Consider the following 21,301-nt stretch of genomic DNA (forward strand, 5'->3'; position numbering starts at 1 on the left):
CATATAGTGAGGCCTATAGTACACTGCGGATTTCTCGATAATCTGATTTATGGCATGGATATTATCCATTGTAGAGTATCCCCTCCTGAAGCCAGCATGTTCCCTTGGTTGACTGAAGTCCAATGTTACCCTTATTCTATAGGAGATAATTTTGGTAAATATTTTATATAATACTGGGAGTAAGCTAATGGGCCTATAATTTTTTCAATTCGTTAACGTCTCCCTTTTTGTGGATTAGTAGAATGTTTGCATTCTTCCAGTGTTCTGGGACCCTTGCACACGATAGACACTTCCTATAGACAGCCGCCAGTTTGCCTAGCATTATGTCTCCTCCATGTTTAATTAAATCGACTGTTATTCCATCTTCTCCTGCCACTCTTCCTCGTTTCCTGTCTTGCAAGGCCCTTCTGTCCTCACCGCTAGTCATAGGAGGAGTTTCTGTATCCTGTTCTTATTGTTTCCAATTGAGGTATCCTGACTCCTCTGGCTATTGTACAGGTCAGTATAGAATTCCTCCGCTGCTTTTACTATATCTTAGAGATTGCTGATGGTATTACTCTGCTTATCTTTCAGTGCATACATCTTAGTTTGTCCTATGCCAAGTTTCTTCCTCACTGATTTCAGGCTGCGTCCACGATTTTACGGCTTCTTCCGCCTTTCTGATGTTATAGTTTCGAATATCACTTATTTGCGCCTTGTTTATCAGTTTTTATAGTTCCCGAATTCTATCTTATCTCTTGAGTTGGACACCTTGATTCTTTGTCGTTTCTTTATTAAGTCCTTTGTTACTTGGGAGAGCTTGCCTACTGGTTGCCTTGGTGCCTTGCCTCCTACTTCAATTGCTCCCTCTGAAGCCATCCTCGTTACGGTTTAATTCATTACCTCTGTCATCATCATCATCTCTCTGTTCTAAGGCTGCATATTTATTTGCAAGTACCAGCCTAAATTTGTCTGCTTTTACCCTTACTGGCTCTACGTTGACCTGTGTTTTCTTGAGCAATTTGCTCTTTCTCTCTTCAAATTGAGGTGAATCCTGGCCCTCACTAACCTATAACCACCGCAGTTTACCTTACCTATCAGTTCTACATCCTGCACTATGCTGGGATCAGCATAAAGTATGAAGTCAATTTCATTTCTTGTTTCATCAATAGGGCTTTTCCAGGTGAACTTTCTGTTGCTACGCTTCCTGAAAAATGTGTTCATTATTCGAAGCCTATTCCTTTCTGCGAATCTCTCCTCTAGTGCTCCTAGAATCGATGCTGTAGTTGCCAATTGCTTGTTCACCAGCCTGCTTTTTCCCCACTTTTGCATTGAAGTCGCCTATTAACACAGTATACTGAGTTTGCACTTTTCTCATCACTAATTCAACATCTTCATAAAGCTGATCTACTTCCTCATCATCGTAACTGGATGTTGCAGCGTAGGCTTGTACTACCTTTAATCTATACCTCTTAATAAGTTTGATTACGACTACAGCTACCCTCTCATTAATGCTGTAGAACTCGTCAATGTTACCCGCTATATCCTTATGGATTAGGAATCCTACCCCGTATTGCTTCTTATCAGGGAGACCTCTATAGCAGAGGACATGTCCGTTATTCAGCGATGTCTAAGCCTCAGCAGTTCTTCTAATCTCACAAGGCCGATGATATCCCAAACAATGCCTGATAGTTCCTCAAAGGGACCTGCTAAGCTAGCCTCACTCGACAGAGTTCAGGAATTAAAGGTGCACAGGGTCAGTTTCAATTGGCGGCCTGTCTTGACCCAGAGATTCTTAGCACCCTCTGGTGCGTTACAGGTCTGACCATAGCCTTGGTCAGGTGCTCCGCAGCTGCTGGGGACTGAGGGCCATGGGTTTATTGAAGGGATCATTTGGGAGGTAGTGGCCGAATACTTTACCAGGGAGGCCAATTCCTGTTCTGGTGAAGGAGTCTTTGTTGAAGCTTAGTGGGCCTTCCTAATTTTGTTGTACCTGGATTTGTATAACCCCACTAGCTTTCGCCATCTTTTGCCGGTGTCAGGTGTCACTCCAAGCCTGCAGATGTAGTGCACTGGAGGAGGTGAATTTCAAGCTAACGATCGTCAAATTTAAAAAAAAATCTTTAAAAGGACTCGAACTTCCGACTATGGCAATCCAGCATTCTACGTAGCTCAGTCAGATAATCATGTAGGTGGCGAGACTACCTTATCGCCGACAAGTACAGCCCAGAGGGCCCTACCCGCCTAAAAACGTACTTGATTCATCCGCGATAGATGTGTTTTCCTGATCGCCATGGGTAACTCAATATAGAACGATTTGTATAGGGTTCTGGCCTCGTAGTTCCGCAATCGCACGTGCGCAGATGGCCGTGAAGTCGACTAGGCAAACCCTACAGGCGTACCGACAAACTTTCACAGTTCCGAATTCATGCTCGTGATCTACAGGAGTACAGACGGAAACCCGCGAAAACGAATATACGTACATACATTGCCACGACATCAGAAAAACACGACACAGGTTCAGGATTATAGAAACAAAAACCAGCCCTGTATTCAAAGACTGCAAGAGCCGACGCGCCAACGTCGTCTTCTTTCAAAAGGAGCGTGGTCGCTGCTCGTGTCCTTCGTTTTCTTCTGTTGCGAGCCTTTAGTCGTGACTGTAGCCTCTCCTCCTAGAAAGCATCGTCTGGATGCTTTATCGTCACGGCAACAGGACACGCTTGCAGTGCAGTAAATTCACTCGGACCAATAGGGCTTCATCTGGACCACGTGAACAACCTTCGGTAGATGCCGTGAACGCCGTGAGCAATGCGGACTATCGGGATCAACCTCATAATTGACCATAATCACTGAGCCGCCGAAGAACATTATACGGCCCGTAGTGCCTTAGCAGTTTCTCCGAAAGGCCACGATGGCGAATGGGAGTCCAAACCCAAACTCTCTCTCCGGGCTCGTAGGAGACTGGTCGGTGACGAAGATTATAGCGTGTCGGGTCGTAATCCTGCTGCCTATGAATACGCATGCGAGCAAGTTGTCACGCTTTTTCGGCACGCTGAGTGAAGTCTTCGGCATGCTTTTCGATGCCATCGCATTCATGTGGCAGCATCGCACCTAGCATAGTTGTGACTTCACGGCCGTGTAGGAGACCATGCCATTCGTGCTGTTTCTTGCTGAGCCGTGTTGTATGCGAAGGTGACATACGGCAAGATTTCATCCCAGTTCTTGTGCTCCACATCCACGCACATGGAAAGCATATCCGCGAGCGTCTTATTCAGGCGCTCTGTCAGTCCGTTCGTTTGCGGATGATACGCCATTTTCCGCCGGTGAGCTTTTCCACTAAGTCTTAATACTGTGTCCAGTAGCTCGGCTGTAAATGCACTTCCCCTGTCAGTTAATACTACTGCCGGAGCGCCGAAGCTCAGTACAACATTCTCTATAAAAAATCGGGCTGCTTCACTGGCCGTACTCCGCTCCACAGCCTTGGTTTTGGCGTAGTGAGCGAGGTAGTCTGTAGCTACGATAATCCATCAGTGAACCGCAGCAGAAGTTGAGAATGGGCCTAGATGATCCATTCCGACTTGAGCAAATTATGTTTCGGGCACTTTAACAGGATGGAGGAAGCCTGCTGGTTTGACTGATGGCACTTTTCGCCGTTAGCATTCAAGGCATGTCCGGGCGTTTTGATGTACGGTCGCCATGAGTCTTGACCAATAGCATTTTTGCCTCACCCTACACAGCGTTCGTGTGTAGCTCAAATGACCGGATGTTGCTTCATCATGGCATGCTTCGAATACTTCACTCCTGAGAGGTGTTGGGACGATGTGTAAGTAGGTGTTTCCGTTCGGAGAGAAGTTCGCCTTATACAGGACATCGTTACGCAAGCAAAATGGTGGTAGCCCTCTTGCAAAAAGCCTTGGGACAACGGAAGTGCAACCCTCCAAGAAACTAATAATGAGTTGCGATTCCGGGTCGTCGCATTGCTGCTCTGCGATTGTAGCTGTGTCGACAACTCCGACAAAGACTGCATCGTCGTCATCTTCTGCATTGGCAGATTCGAATAGGGCGCGAGACAGGCAATCGTCATCTGTTTGCCACTTTCCCGATTTATAGACAATAACCATGTCGAATTCTTGAAGCTTAAGGCTCCAGTGCGCAAATCGTCCTGACGGATTTTTTAAAGTTCATCAGCCAACAGAGGGAATGGTGGTCACTGACGACATTAAAGAAGCGGCCGTACTAATACGGGCGAAATTTCATAACGGCCCACATCACCGCAAGGAACTCTTTTTCCGTGGTGGAATATTTCGCTTCCGTACGGGAAAAGGTTCTGCTTGTATAAGCTATTACTCGTTCAGCCCCGTCTGGCCACTGCACGAGTACTTCTCCTAAGCCGACATTGCTGGCGTCGGTATGAACCGCCGTCAGGGCCTCTTCGTCAATGTGTCCGAGGACAGGGGGCTTTTGGAGGCGTTGCCGCAGCGCGTTGAATGCTTGTTGCTGTTTTTCACCCCATACGAATGCGACGTCTTCCCTTGTGAGACGTGTCAACAGTGACGCAATTCGTGAAAAGTTCCGAATAAGGCGTCGGTAATAGGCGCACAGTCCTAAAAATCGTCTAACTCCCTTTTTGTCAGATGGCGCTGGAAAATTTGCAACGGCAGCTATCTTGTAGGGATCAGGCCGCACACCTACACCTTCATTGCTGACCTCATGACCGAGGAAGAGAAGCTCTTCAAAGCCACAGTGGGATTTTTCCGGCTTCAGCGTGAGACCGGTAGATCGGATTGCTTGGAAAACCGCACGTAGTCGCCTCAGGTGCTCGTCAAAAGTTGCAGAATATACAATAACATCGTCCAAGTGTACTAAACACATTTGCCACTTGAGGCCTGAGAGAACTCTGTCCATTAGCCGCTGAAATGTTGCCGGCGTGGACCACAAGCCGAAGGGAAGTACCTTAAATTCATAGAGGCCATCAGGTGTCACGAGTGCAGTTTTTTCTCGGTCTCTCTCGTCAACTTCTATTTGCGAGTACCCGCTCCTTAAATCCCTCGACGAGAAACAACGTGCTTATCGCAGCCTATTGAGAGAATAGTCTATACGAGGCAGCGTGTAGACGTTTTTCTTGGTGGTCTGACTGAGCTTGCGGTAATCAACGCAGAAACGTAAATTTACATTCTTGTTTTTTGCCTAACACCACTGGCGAGGCCCAAGGACTCTTCGAGGGCTAAATAACGTCGTCTTCTAGCATTCTTTTTACCTGACTTTCTGTGGCTTCGCGTTCCCGTGGGGCCTACCGATACGGGTTCTGCCGTATGGGCCTGGCTGTATCATCAGCGATAATTCGATGTTTGGTCAACGGCTTTTGACGAACTCTCGACGTCGAGGAGAAACAGTCGTGAAACTGATTTACTATCTCCAGGAGGCTTTGTTTCTGCGCAGGCAGCAAGCTTGGGCCAACATCGATAAATAGAACTCGAGGCCCGGCAGGCAGTCTGGTGGAACCACCTTGCTCTACAGTCAAGCAATCTGTGACCTAACTGAACTCTTCGACGTACGCGAGTGTCATACCTCTTGTAAGATGCCGGCGCTCATGGCTAAAGTTTGTTACGAGAACTTCTGTGCGTCCACGGTTAATGCTGAGGACGCCTCTTGCAATTGATATGCCATGGCTGAATAGCAGCGCAGGAATTTGTTCGGCGACAGCGTCGGAGTCGCTCGGTATGTCACCGACAGAAGGGAGCATGAGCGCAGGTCACGTCAGCATTGGCAACGCGCAGAGGTCGACGTCGCTGCTCTGTACAAAATACAACCGAACCTGGGCCCATGCTAAACATGACCGATCTGTCCGGAATGTTTATAGCGCCACCGTATGCACGCAGAAAATCTATACCCAAGATGAGGTCTTTGCAGCACTGCGGCGAAACAACAAAAGTAGCAACGAAGGCCGAGGCACCGATATTAATTTTAGCAGTAACTTTGCCTGTGGGCGTCATCAAATGTCTTCCTGCAGTTCTTACGTGTGGACCTGTCCACGAAGTCTTGACTTTCTTAAGGCAATCGGCAAGTGTTTGACTTATGATAGAGAAATCCGCGCCGGTATCTACTAGCGCTGTTACTGGGCGTCCGTCTATGTAAACGGTGAAGTCGGCGCTAACAGTTTCCATTGGAGCGCTGTCCGCCAGGGCGAAGTACACGTGCGAGAGTTTTTGTTCAGAGGTCCAACGATTCGCCTTGGCGATTCTCATACTGTTCGAGCCAATCCTCAACGTCCTCAAAAGCATCACCATCGGGAATCCAAAGGTCTTCAACAGTTACCTGTGAAGCGCCTGCCATTGCCACTTCTTCAGACGGAGGATTCCTTGGCTGAGGGAGTTCCAAAGGGATTGCCTTGGGGCTAAGGCGACTGTCGGCGACTGTAGCGGGGCACAGGAGTATCCACGGCAGGAACTGGTTGTGGGCTCAGACTGGAAGTGCCGTTCCGCAGAGGAGTGCCGAGCATCAGGTGTTGAAGTCCAGCACCTCCACCAGTGTCACGACGTCAAAAAAACAGGACGCAGGATCAGGATGACAGAAAGAAAAACCAGCTCGGTATTCAAAGACCGTAAGAGTCGACGTGCCAACTTCGTCTTCTTTCAAAAGGAGCGTGGTCGCTGCTCGTGTCCTTCAATTCGTTTTGTGCTGTTGCTAGCCTTTACTCGTGACATTATATGCGGTATATATATATATATATATATATATATATATATATATATATATATATATATACATATATAGACGTATATATTGACACGTCTACTTGCCTATCTTTATCGGGCGACCGCGTTTCACAGCCTAACAAATGTTATCGCACAGCGCAGGAGGCGCCTGCATGTATAGGAAGTTTCGGGAATGTTATCGATGGTTCCATCTGATGTCTCTCACCGAACCTTGTGTAATCTGATTGCATGTATGCGCGACGCGAATGGTCTAGAACTTTGTGGGAGGCATGCGGGTCCCAGCGATTACTCTGGAACATTCGACGACTGATGTATAAAAGCTGACGCGCTTCTCCCGTTGATCAGCTTTTCGACGATCACCCACTGTGTTCGCCGTTTTCGTTGAGCATTGAGTGTAGCCTGTTTTTCTGGGCACAGGTTCGCCCAATAAAGTTAGTTTCGCTATTCGCAGTTTTGTTGCTGTGTCCTCCATCGTCACTACCACGTGACAATATATGCGGAAACTTTCGCTCCCGAACGAATCGGAAGACTCCACCACCGGGTTCTCTGTGACACAGAGCTCATACCGCTACTCGCGTTTAAAGTAATAATAACGTGCGCGATGCGCTCGCTTCGATCACAAAAAAGGGGCATCACAGTCGGCACATATCGGCAGCGGGTTCCGGAGATTTCTGGGGCAACCCATTTTGTAAACCTTACGTGCCTAAAGACTTCTTGATGTATCCGCGATAGATTTGTTTTCCTGATCGCGATCGGTAACTCAATATAGAACAATTTCTAAACGGTTCTGGCCTCGTAGTTCCAGAATCGCAGGTGCGCAGACGGCCGTGAACTCGGCTAGGCAAATCCTACAAGTGTACCGATGACCTTTCACAGTTGCGAATACATTCTCGTGATCTACAGGAGTACAAACGGAAAATCGCAAAAACGTAAATAAAAGTAAATGTAGAAGAAATAACTAAAAAAAGAAAAGAAAAAATGAAAAAAAAACATTCAGCGCTTACCGCGAATTCACTAGTCGCGTCTGGAGGGAGGTACACCAAACAGTTCATGGTCACGGCTGCCTGTCTCATACATCGGAGAAGTCTTTCCGAACGAGACGGAACTGGCACTGATTCGCCGCGCAAGGCTGAGACGTCGGATGTGAGGAGGGTGCAGTGACAGATACTTTCCCTCAAAGTCAAGTCCTGTGTGGCGAGACGGGCCGCCAAACAATAGTTCTGAGCCACGCGTAAAATATGCGACCTTGGAAGCGGCCCTGCTCTATGGTTGGAAAGCGCTTATACGACGCCTCCTTTAAGCTACAGCGTATGCTTCTGCCTGCGATCAGTTAGACATTGTTTGTACACTTCGCGCGGGAAACCTACTGACGTCCCGTTTGCTGTCGAACTTTCAATACATGCAATTTAGCAGTTGCGGATAGTTGCTCGTGATCTACAGGAGTATGAGTGCGTTATGAAACTGTAATAGTGAAGAGATTGATACCCGCTCCTCCCCCCACCCCCCTGCTGTGCCAGCAATTCGGCGAAATACGATTACAGTATTTGTATGCTTTTCGATTGCGAGTATGTGTGATGCGCATGAGAACTAGCGGTCAAGAATAATGCCTAGAAATGTATGCTATTTCACGAACCTCAAAGTTTGCCCTTCAAGCGTAAGTTTTAAATTATTTACCCGTCGTCCCATGAAAGAAAGTACGGCTGCCTTTGCGTAGGAGAGACGCATGCCTCTTTCTTTTAAAAAGGTGTTGATAATATCAAGACTCTCTTGCAGCCTTGTTTTAATGCTTTGTGTATGAGATCCAGACACCCATATGCAGATCTGCGTACAGAGAATACTGCAGGCCAGACGGTAATTTTTTTAGGTAGGACTGCCGTGACACAGTTGAATAAAATGGACGGAGAACTCTGCCCTTCGGAACGCCCTGCGGGATGATGTGATAATTACTCTCTCCATGAGTTGTTACCATAAATACTTTTCTTTCTCATAAGAAATTTGATATCCACCGCAGTATTTAGCCATGTACGCCAAGCTATAACATACCAAATAAGAACGTGTGCGTGACTTACTAACGAATGCTCTCTGAATTTCTAAGAATATTGCGATTGTCAAGTTTCCACACATGCATTCATGTTCGGCGCATATGACATTATCTAATACTGCATCCATTGTAAACCGCTTTTGTCGAAGACTTGTCATGTAGTTCGAAAGCACATTTGTGTGTTCCCACCACCATTGCAGTCGACTGCCGACCATCTTCTCCATTAGTTTACAAAAACAGCGTGTGAGACTGACACGTCGGAAGGAGTCAAGGCAAAGTGGGGTCTTTCTTGGTTTTAAAACGAATTATACGAGATAATTTTCATGTATATGAAATAGTCTCTCTTATCCACATGTCATAAATATCTCGAGAAGAACGATTCTACCTGTTGGACCAAGGTTCTTTAACGTCATATATGTAACGCCTTCTGGGCCTACTGTTGTCATTGTACGGCATAATGTAATAGCACATTTCATTTCATTTAAGCTGAACTCAAACTGAGGGCGTTGTGACATAAAGTACACACGAACCTTCTCGTCTGTTAATGCTATGGAAACTTCGAACTGTAGCTAAGTGAACGGAATTTTTGGTTTGGTTATAAGTTGACGGAATTTGTCAGCAACAGATGTTTGCGGAGTATTAAGCAACGCAAGGGCTCAGAAAGCATGGCTCTGGGTAACTGGATTACTAAAAGACCTGACAACTGACCATGCTCTGGGAACTGGAGTGAAAAACGACAACGACGAGCAGCATTCTCGCCATCGTCTCGTGCCTCATTTCTGTAAGCGTCTGCTCAAATTTCATTTCTGTGCCTTCCTGTAGTCATCAAGCTTTCCGCTGTGATGGTAAGTAAACACGTTCAGCTTGTCTTCTAATTGCTCTTAGACATTCGTACTCTCCGTCAACTGCAGCGTATTGATATGGAACAATGACTTGCTTTGTGCAGATCTGTAAGACAAACAAGAAATCGTCAAATCTTTCTTCATCAAAACTTTCAAAGTTCAGATTTTCGCACCGTGAATTAGTTGAAGAGAGACGAAAATTTTGCCAATTAGTATATTTTGAGTAGCGTCTGGTCCTTTCACTCCGTATGAGACGATGTTTTACCAGAGCCAGAAGATCACTGCCGCGAGTTTCTATGTCGGTCGACCATTCAACGCCATCAAGAAGGTCATGTGAGCAGAACGTAACATCTATACTGCTCGATTAACAATACCCACGCAGAAACGTTGGAGAGCTGTCATTTAACACGGTCAAGTTACATTTTTCTGCTGCACACTACATAACGATTCCACTTCAATGATTATGTTCATTTCTCTAGAATAGCTTCTGTGCTGTAAAATTTGCAGTCGGGCATGAATTAGATGGTAGCTGGCCCATGCCGTCGTCCAACTCATCCACGCTGAGGACGTTGTTGAAGTGAGAGACTTGTTCTCAACGAGAACGAAGAATATGGGTTTATTTACAGTATCTACATAAGGACGTTGCAGTTCATTGGTCTAGCGTGACTGCGAGAGTAAGCACACTGAGAAGCCGAGCAACAGCTCCTTAAATACACTCTGTCCTCCCTAGATCCCTAGGTGAGGGAAAACGTTCGACCAGAGGCATCGTAGCCGAGCCGCCTTTAAAGGGAAGGGCTTACACACACACTTCCGCACAGGTTTCACTGCCCCCACCGAGGCGAGATGGTATTCGCAGAACTGGGTCTTACGTCTTGAAAGGCGCGTGGGACGGTGCCACCAAATGCATTCCCTCAGGAACTCCCCCGTTCCCGACATACCAGGTCGGTGATGGCGAGTTCCCTAACAAAGCCTGGTTCGCCGACCTCATCCCGGCATTCCGGCGACGAAGAGTTGCTGACTCGGCCTATTGTCCTCCTCACACAGTCAGTCGCCGTAGCAGACATCGTGACGCCAAGAGGCTGCGGAATTACGCCTTGTCGTCCTTTCAAAGCAAGTCTCCACAATAGACCTAGTGGCGCCGTTGTGCTGGAGACTGACAGTCGGTTCCTAGACCATGCGAACATCGCTGCTGCAGCTGACTCGGAAAACTTTCCATGTCGGCACCTCTGCAGGCTGTTCCTAACAGCTCTTTCATGACCAGGAAAATTTCGACTGTCCAGCGCTGACAACCGCTGGGCAGAAAGAGAACGGCTGGTGGCAAGAGGGTGACGCCTTGGCTTGGAGCGACCACTTCTGTAATGATGTCACCACCCCAAAACATCCAACAAGGACAGGCAACTGCAAAACGAACCCCACAACACGGCTCTGCGCCGAGATGACGTATCTTGGATCTCATTTTAGACCCGCTAGGCTTCAAAGAAAACATAGGTGCAGAAACAAAACATGCTGCATTTCGCTATGCCAATTTCTTTTTTAGGGAGTTTGTGCTGACTAATTGAGAAATAATGGAGGGAATCCTCCTAAATGAGAAGGGGTCTTCTTGGCTTACCCAAAATAACAATAACAACCCCAAAATTTAGGCGGGATCCCTAAACGCGTAATTAAATTAGCCTGCAAGCTCAAGCAATCTGAATTGCTATGCAACTTTACCTTCTTATATCAAACGGAGAAGTTATACTCTTCGAGAGGGAGGCTCCATCGGATCAAGCGCCCATTTCCGTGTGACATTTGATTGAGCCACGTCATGGGACAGTGGTCGGTCTCGAAGATGAATCTCGCTCCGTACAAGTAACACGACAACTTCTGGGCTGGCCAAACCAACCAAGCGCATTCCTTCTCTGAAGCGCTGTAGGCTTCCTCTCTTAGTTAGTTTACGGCTGGCATAGAGGATAGGATGTTCCTCATTATCGTCGCCGACCTGACTAAGTACCACGCCCATACTTCTGTCGCCTGTGTCGCACTGAACTATGAATTCCTTTATGTAGTCTGGCGAGCGAAGCACAGGACGAGAAACCAATAGCGTTTTCAAACTTTGGAAAGCGTTCTCTTTGTCCTTATCCCAGTGCACGCTATTCGGCGCTCCCTTTCAGAGGGCGTCCGTTAAAGGACTTGCTATTTGAGAGTAATTCGCAATGTACCGTTGGTAGTACCCCACAAGTCCCAAAAATGAACGAATGTCTGAGTTCGTCGCGGCTGTGAAAATTGTCCAATCGTAGCTGTTTTCTTCCCGGCCGGCCGTCTCGGGACCTGGCCGACAAGATGGCCACGATAAGTAACCTGCGAACAGCCAAATCTACACTTTTCCGCTTTCATCGTTAAGCCAGCTTCCCTCAAGCGTGAGAACACCTGTTTGAGGTGCGATACGTGTTGTTCCCAGCTGTCCGAAAAAATTTTTACATCATCAAGATATGGCAAGGCGAACTCCTGCAAGTCGTTTAGGACAATATCCATTACCTTAGAGAAGCTAAACGGCGCGTTTTTCAGCCCGAAGCTGAGTGCGAGAGGGCGAAAAGTGCCTACAGGTGACATAAATGCGGCATAGCGGCTGGCACTTTCTGAAAGGGGAACTTGCAGTATCCCCGCACGAGATCTCTAGTTGAAATGTATTTAGCAGCGCTAACTCTTTCAATTTGTTCCTCAATGTTGAGTATCGGGTACAGCTGATCCCTAGTGATGGAATTTAACTTCCTGTAATCAACACATGGACGAGGGTCTGTGTTAGAGGTTTCTACAAGTATTAACGGTGACGTACAGTCCCTCTCAGCGGGCTCAATAACTCCCAACTAGCATGCGCTGCATCTCTGCCTCCATAATTTCTCTCTGTCGTGAAGACAACCGTAAGGCTTCGATCTTACGGGTTCGGTTGATGTCAGCTCTATTTCATGCTTTATTAGTTCGGTCCTACCCGGCCGATCCCTGAATCTGTCGAGATATTCCCCTAACAGTCTTCTTAGCTCATCTAGCTGATAGGGACTAAGAGAGTGCGAGCTTACCGAATGTTTTACCACTTCCTCCAGGCTCAGTTCAGAGTTGGAGATCGCCCTATACTCCTTAAACTTGGTACTAGTGCCATCCAGCTCTTTGATGGTATAGTTAACGACTCCGTTCCGCTCTACATACGGCTTCATCAAATTGCAGTGACATATCCTCACCTCCTTCCTGCGATCAGGGATTTTCAGAGCATACTTAGTATCTGAAAGTTTGTGCAACACTTTAATCGGCCTGTCCCAGTGAACTTCAAGCTTGTTCTTTCTTGAAGGTTCGAGGATCATTACCTGGTCTCCGGCGTTAAACGTACGAAGCCACGCATTCTTGTCGTCATAGAATTTGGTGTTCGTTTGAGCTACTCCCATGTTCTTTTCGACTAGTTCTTGGGTTCTACTTAGCCGTTCCAATAGATTTAGCACATATTCTACGTAGACACTGTTGGACTCTCTCCTCTTTCCTCCCACATCTCTCTTAATATTCTCAGTGGAGAACGGAGTGTCCTCCCATACACTAATTTTGCTGTCGAGAACCCTGTGGCCTCATGTGGAACCATTCGCAAAGGAAACAAAGGGGCCGGAAGACAATTCTCCCAGTCCTCCTTGTGCTCGTAACGGAGCGCCAGCAAAACTCGCTTAAGCACTGAATTCCACCTCTCCACACTATTTGACTGAGGATGGTAGACGGAACTGTGCATCAACTTTACCCCGCACTTCTGTAAGAAGGTGGAAGTCAGTGCGCTGGTGAATACTGACCCTTGATCCGCCTGAATTTCGGCTGGAAACCCAACTCGTGCAAATACTGTCAAAAACGTGTCTAGTGCTTCGGTGGAGCTGAGCTCTTTCACAGAGATTGCTTCCGGAAACTTTGTAGCCGGACACATCATGGTAAACAAGTACCTGCAACCCGAGTTTGTTTTTGGTAGAGGACCTACAGTTAAAATTAAATTATGGGGTTTTACGTGCCAAAACCACTTTCTGATTATGAGGCACGCCGTAGGGGAGGACTCCAGAAATTTCGACCGCCTGGGGTTGTTTAACGTGCACCTAAATCTAAGTACACGGGTGTTTTCGCATTTCGCCCCCATCGAAATGTGGCCGCCGTGGCCGGGATTCGATCCCGCGACCTCGTGCTCAGCAGCCGAACACCATAGCCACTGAGCAACCACGGCGGGTGGACCTACAGTGTCTATCACAAGTCGTCTGAAAGGTTCTGTTATTAAGGGCACTACCTTTAGTGGAGCTTTCCATGTCTCTCCTGGTTTACCTGAGCGATGGCAGGCATCCCAAGATGTTACAAAGTTTTCTACGTCTTTGAAACAGCCAGGCCAATAGTATTCCATAAGCAATCGTTGCTTTGATTTGTTTATGCTAAGGTGGCCGGACCACCCATTTCCAAGACAGAGACTCAAAAGGTCCTCCCTGCACTTAGTAGGTACGACTAACTGATCTAGAATACTACCCTTTCGGTCTCTGTAGGGCCGATACAACAATCCTCCTCTCGCTTGTATCGTTAGGTTGCGCCTTGCAATGCCCTCTTTAGCTGTGTGATGTAATTTAGCTAAGCTGTCATCATTCTTTTGCTCGGCTGCCAGTGACTCTGTCCACACGAAAGATCTGATCAAAATTTTTGGAGGCCGGTGATAGTAACGACCCTGTCTTGCTTCCGTTTGTGTCAGCTGGCTCTTCCTGCAGGCGTGAACATTGAAACACTAGTGATACGCTCTCATTGAGCTGGTCAGCTGGCCGGCTTTCCTCAACGGTTTCATTTTTTGTCCCTCGAGCCAAGCTGGGATTCGGTTACGGAAGTTACCTCTTTTGCTGCTTCCTCTGGAGCAGCTTGTGCATTTTCAGCCGAAAGCGACGCGATTTTACGAGCTTGGCCTCGCGTCAATGCCATCACTACGCCCTCTCCCAGTTTGAGCCCTTCGTCACGCAGTAACTGATCCTACCGATTCAAAAAAATGTAAGGGCACTGCAGCGACAAAAATTTGGAAAGTGCAGCTTCGGTCACGAGCTCCCAAAATGGTTTACTGATTTTGACTTTGGCCATGGGAAGACACACGCTGTGTTCTTCTACAACCTGTTTAATCCATGCTACTTCTCCAGTGAAGTCGTCTATGTGACATAAGACGGATGGACAATGTCCATAGTGGCGGCACTGTCTCGCAGCACCCGGCATGTTTTGCCATTAACTTGCAGGTCGTGAAGATATGGGCTTAAAAGTTCCATATTTTCGTCGTTTTCATCCACGTAGGAGAAAACTATGCTAGGCTTCCCTCAGTTTACCGCGATATGTCCCAGTTTGTGGCAGTTGTAGCAGCTAATCGGTCTGAAACATTCAAATTTTCTTTTCTGCTCTTTTTATACGGTCTCCCCGTTTGATTTCTCCTCGCTCTTTTCTGAAGGCTTTTCGTCCGCGCGAACCCTTTTTCTGTGAACCCTTTTTAAACTGAAATGGTTTCCGTGGTCCATTTCGATCATCACGAAATTCCGTCCTCGTTCAGCTTTCTACGCGTTGCGTACTCTTCGGCTAATTCAGCCGCCTTTTCCACAGTGCTTACATTCCCTCTGTCTTGCACCCACAGTTTCACAGTTTGGGGGATGCTTTTGCAAAACTGCTCTAGACACATGCATTCAATGATCATGTCTCTGCTGTCGTACGCTTCTGCGCTTTTCAGCTACTCGACTAGGTTTGCCTTTAAGCTATATGTAAACTCCGGACATCCCTCGCTATCCTTTACTTTTTCAAAAGACTAGCCTTAACTTTCGCATAATCATATGCATCCTGCGCACTGAGTCTGGCGATTACTTCCGCAGCCTCACACGGCAACATAAACAGCAACCGCTGTGGCCATCTACTCGGACCGAAGTTCATCTTCTCGCAAGCCCTTTCAAAATTTCCTAAGAACAAGCCTATGTCGTTCGCGACTTCAAATGGCTTTAACAGCCTGTCCATGCGGTGTGATTCAGCCTCACTCGATCGTCCCAGAACACCTTCACTTCCTTCAGACAACTCCAAACGTTTGCGTTCGAGGTCAAGTTGCATTTTTCTTAACTCGCGATCTTTCTCGCGTTCCTCTCTCTCTGTCTCTGTCCCGTTCTTCTCTGTCCCGTTCTTCTCTCTCTCTGTCCCGTTTCTCTCTTTTCTTAAGAAGTTCGAACCCCATTTCAATGTCTTCCTCACTGGCCTGTTTGGAAATTAGCTGCAATAATTACCATTTTAGCATTTCCTTGCGTACCTCTAGGCGCAGTTCCTCACCAACAATCAACGATTCGTCTCAGCAGTGTCCTTAAATCCATGATTGCTGCTTTACTGCCTTGGTCCTGGCCGCTAAACCTGCCTAGGAAAACACAACCTAGCTAACAATCAACAATCTAGCTTCCCTACTGTTCTAAACAGAACAACCACAAAATGAAGCCTAGAAAGTCAAAGCAAGAACCAAGCACTCACCGCATACACAGCACCACGTCGCAAAGTCTGTCTCACCGCTGTCAGCCAGTTGTAATGTTTGCAGTCGGGCATGAATTAGATGGTAGCTGGCCCATGCCGTCGTCCAACTCATCCACGCTGAGGACGTTGTTGAAGCGAGAGACTTGTTCTCAACGAGAACGAAGAATATGGGTTTATTTACAGTATCTACATAAGGACGTTGCAGTTCATCAGTCTAGCATGACTGCGAGAGAAAGCACACTGAGGAGCCGCGCTACAGCACCTTAAATACACTCTTTCCTCCCTAGATCCCTAGGTGAGGGAAAACGTTCGACCAGAGTCATCGTAGCTGAGCCGCCTTAGAGGGGGAGGGCTTACACACACACTTCCGCTCAGGTTTCAGTGCCCCGCCCCCCAGAGGCGAGACGGTCTTCGCAGAACTGGATCTTGCGTCTTGAAAGGCGCGTGGGACGGTGCCGCCAAATACATTCCCTCAGGAACACCCCCGCTCCCGACAGACCAGACCGGTGATGGCGAGTTCCCTAACAAGGCCTGGTTCACCGACCTCGTCCCGGCATTCCGGCGACGAAAAGTTGCTGACTCGGCGTATTGTCTTCTCATACAGTCAGTCGCCGCAGCAGACATCGTGACGCCAAGAGGCTGCGGAATTACGCCTTGTCGTCCTTTCAAAGCAAGTGTCCACAATAGACCTAGTGGCGCCGTTCGGCTGGAGACTGACGGTCGGCTCCTAGAAAACGCCAACCCCGCTGCTGCAGCTGGCTCGGAGAACTTTGCATGTCAGCACCTCTGCAGGCCGTTCCTAACAGTGCATTGAAGTATCCACAAACTAGCACATATGAGTTTGCGATATCAAACACATTCACCAAGCTGTCTACAGATATATTTCTAGAACCTTGTAGATAAAAACTTTTCACTGTGGTGCATGTATTTTTAAAAGAGCTCTTGCATGTTGCGAACTCTTGTATATCTCAATCGCTCGACTGCAATAAATAGGACGGGAGGTCTTTTCTCACGGATAACATCATTCTGATAATTCTAATAATTACCGATGATTTATATATCACATAGTTTGGAAGACGAAAATCGACTCGTACGCCTTCCTCCTGTACACATAAAATAGGAAAGTCATGTTGAGCTAGTAGTTTGCGACAATCAGCTTACTTATTTCTAAGTTTCTTAACATCAGTCAAGTATGAAAAAATTGTAACCATTATTGATTGTAAGCCCGCGTGGAGCTGTTGGTGGTTGTGGAAGCACCAACGGCTGCATGAACAGCAGTGTTTTTAGCTCTGCCAAGTTGTTTGCTTGTGGAATGGCACTGAGAACTACACGCAGAGCTTTGTATAGCATGTGCAGGATCAACTGTGCCACGCGTATAGACGCGTAATCAGCGAACCGCGCTGAAGCTTCATCTGTGATCGGAGCAGATCGCTGAAGAGCTGCCTGGGTTGGTCGCTGGGATGACTGTTGTTTTGGGGGCGAATGCTGGGGTAGTCACTGAGAAGTTAGATGAGGTTGCTGTGTCAGTGGCAGATGTTGTCACTGAGAAGGTCGGCGATCCTGACGCGATGCCTTGGCAAGATGAGCAGCATTCTCTGAAGAGGGATTGTGTCACTCGCTGTTGGAACGTTGCCGACTTGATCATTTTAGAGCTGCAGAATAGTTCCAGTTGTCCGCTTTCTCCTGCTCTTTGTTGGGCGTTGTGGGTGCATACCTTACGCTATCAAGGTTAGGTGGGGTGCATTATGAGGCGGCAGCCTTCCGTATGTTAACTCATCTCTCTGTAGCTTTGAGGGAGCTCTGTTCTGTGAGCAATCGGAGTAGAAGCCTGTATGGTTTCCGCCACAGTTGGCACATTTTGGCTGACAGACAGACTTGCACTCTGAGTGGTTGTGGTCTTCTGGACATATCTTACAGCGACGTGGACTGCGGCACTTCGTTAAATGCCCAAATCTCGGGGAGTTGTAGCATCTCAGTGCACCACCAAGGTATTCTTCTACAGGAGGACTTGTGAAACCCCAGCGCACTCTTTGCAGCATTGATTTGTCTTCTCTGAGTAGGAGAATAACGGTTCTGAGAAGGTATGATTCTATCGCTCCGTCTTCTTGGCGATCGTAGCATGCCTGACGACGGGCACATGTCGCGCCAAAATGCTTCAGGAAATCAACTAGTTGTTCTTCCCTGTGTTGAAGTGGGACATGGCGTATCTTGCGAACATTTTTTTATATAAGGTGCCGGAATAAATGGCTTGACTCCCAAGCCAGCCACTTGAGTCATCGACAGTACATATTTTGCAGATGGGACGGAGTAACTTTGAAAGAGACACTTCCATCTGTATTGTCGCAGAATGATAATGATTGCACCTGATCTTTTGCCGCGGAAACAATTTCTGACGCAGCGCGGTTTGGATTCACTAGCCAGAGGTTGAATCCTTCCTGCGAGGGTCGAAAAACAACTGGAATTTTCTCAGGTCGCTTCTTTTTGTACGCTGCCAAAGAGAACGCGGCATATCGTCACAGTCTATGTCTTCTGCTTCGCTGGGTTCATACGTGGATGTCCTATATTCATCAACCCGTGGTTTCTTGGCTCCACTTTCGCATGTCTCGGCCATATTCAATCAAGACGCGCTGGAACGTACTGCAGCGTTGAAGACTAGCGTCGCATGTTGTGGCACTTCCGAATACGGGGCCGATTTCGTGGCACCCATGCGCCTTGGAACGCGCCGTGGGACATATGGCTTGTGCCGGTGTTCTTTGCTGCTTACCGCCGTGGTAGGCGCACATGCGCTGAAGAGCGCATTAAAACCACATGATGTGCGTGATCTTTAACCCATAGGTATCCCACAGCATGTCTCTTCTCTCTGGTCAACAACACAAAGTCTCAAAACAGCACTGATTCTTCGAAGAAAACAGAAAAATAATATCTCGACGAAGAAGCAGCCGTCGCTCGATGGGACTTCTCTTATTCTAGGGTTTTAAAAGTGTACATCGCTACCGATCGCAGCGGTGCCGCTGCCCTGAGTTTTCAACCACCTCACCCGCCCGTGTTGTGCATCTGACGTCAGTAAGGCGAGTTATCCGATTGGCTAACCAGGCCACTAATCGATAATTTTTCCGTTCTTATGGTGAACAATTTTGTCTGCAAATAATGCTGCAACACCGTTTACGAGGCGTAATATGAATGGTGCCTCCGTTTGTAATATATTCAAGCATTCATATAACGGGTTCCTTATCAGTGGGTTTGACTGTGATTTATTTTTGTAATTTGTTGAAGTACCTAAAGTTTCATCAATTACGTTGATTAGCGTTCAGCATCGCAATATTTGATTACTCGTGGTCGACATGAACGTCATGGAAACGCATTTGTCGTTACGGATGAAAAACTGATGAGATCTTACCACACTCAAGTATGAGAAAAGTGACAATAGTCACTTTTGAGTGTTGAAAACAGTGGCATTAAAGCAAGATATTGAGAGTGAAGAGTGTCAACGCACCTGGGCCTTTCCCATCGTAGTTGAGATCGGTGATGATCACGTTGTAGTCATTCGCCGCGTACACGTTTCCAGTAAAGCCGTGTGCGTTTGTTTTGATCGGGCCGATGAGCTTGCCGTAGTACGCAGCCGCAATACCTGCAAGAGACACGTTTAAGAATTCGCAAAGGAAAGAAAATGTAGCTTCCTTAAATCCACAACCGACGTGACGAGGACAACCAAGGTTTCCAATTGTATCCTGCTACAGGATACTGGGACGAAAAGGGTTAATGCGACTAGCGTTCATTGAAAACTTGACGCACTTTCAGGGCATTATCTGGTGGTCTGTCGACCTAACCGTTTGCTCGCCAACGTGGGTGACTGGACAGTTCATAGTCCAATGGGTGCACCATCGTGCTGCAAAGGGAACACGGTTCAAAACCGTTTGATCAACCGTATGTCACACTAGGTGCGTGCCGCTCTTCAATTAACCTCTTTCCCGTCGGCTTATTTCACTGAGTAGGTGCCCCTGAGTGTTAGCCGCTCTTCAATGAACCTCTTTGACGCTGCAGCAACATAAAGAAAAAAAGTAGAAGAAATCGGCGGCACCAATCACAATATGACTGTCGAGAATAATGCGTTTAGCATTGAATTAATATACCAAGACAACGTATAGCGACCGTCGAAACTAGTTAGTTATAAGGCGTGTACTGCAGCGGGGCTCCTCTTTCACGCTTCCGTAAGACCACTCGGCACCATCTAGCGGTGCCGCCGCGAAGCGTGGCCTCCGAAATGCGCTGCGGTGCACGCGAACGCTGCAAAACACGTCATGCCCCCCACAACCGTGCCTTGACGCGCCCTCCAGTGGCGTTGCCGAGACGAAAAATGTGGCGCAGCGGTGCCTGCGAAGGTTGGTAATCGTGCTCTCGCTTGCCGCACACCCAGTGGCAAATAGGCAGTGATATAAGTTGGCGAGAGGTTAATCGAGGGCGGCGAAATGCTCAGCGCATTCATGACGCAGCTCGCTTAAACGTTGGTGGGAAACACGTTCATTCAAAAGCACCGCATAGCCAGTGCGTTTGCGGCGCAGCCAGATAAAGCGTGGAGTTGCTGTCATTGAGAAACCATCGTGACGTCGGTTCGATTCTAGCGAGCATCAAAGAAATTTAAAGAATATTTGTTGCCATTCAACAGCAGCACACACCTACTAGAATATACCCAAATGGCCCAAGTTTACATCAAAGAGGCTCACTGAAGAGCGGTACATACCAAGTCGCGCATCTACAGTGACCCATGTTGGCGTGAAATAGGCGTGAAATTAATGAAATTCTGGCTTTTAGTTGCCAAAACCACGACATGATTGTAAGGCGCACCGTAGGGGGGTCGCCAGATTAATTTTGACCATCTGGAGTTCTTTAACGTGCTTCCAGCGCACGGTATAAGGGTGCTTTTGCATTTCGCCCCAATCGAAACGCGGCTGTAGCGGCCAGGATTCGATCCCTCGAGCTTAGCAGCGCATCGCCAAATTCACTACGCCATCCCGGCGGGTGCTGAAAGCGGTTCATTGAAGAGCGGCACACATGCGGCACATGCTCGGTCATTCAAGTTGGTCCGACAAGTGACTTTGAACCCGGTTCCCTCAGCACAGCAGCTCGATGCTCTAACCATTCGGCCGTGGATTACACAGTAACCCAGGTGGTAAAGCGGTTAAATACAAACACACGAAAACATATGCATGAAAATAGTCAGCCCCCGG

The 21,301-nt window shown here is 47.6% G+C and overlaps 1 protein-coding gene across 1 annotated transcript in view; it reads right to left on the minus strand.

Annotated features, from left to right (window-relative positions):
• LOC126545897 (protein Skeletor, isoforms B/C-like) overlaps positions 1 to 21,301 on the minus strand; it is a 269,421-nt gene that overhangs the window by 183,557 nt on the left and 64,563 nt on the right. The window contains exon 2 of the mRNA XM_050193940.3: positions 19,570 to 19,704. Coding sequence (XP_050049897.2) covers positions 19,570 to 19,704 — 135 coding nt within the window. The remainder of the gene's footprint in view (positions 1 to 19,569; positions 19,705 to 21,301) is intronic.

The sequence above is a fragment of the Dermacentor andersoni genome, chromosome 1 (assembly GCF_023375885.2).
Source record: "Dermacentor andersoni chromosome 1, qqDerAnde1_hic_scaffold, whole genome shotgun sequence".
Lineage (NCBI taxonomy): Eukaryota > Metazoa > Arthropoda > Arachnida > Ixodida > Ixodidae > Dermacentor > Dermacentor andersoni.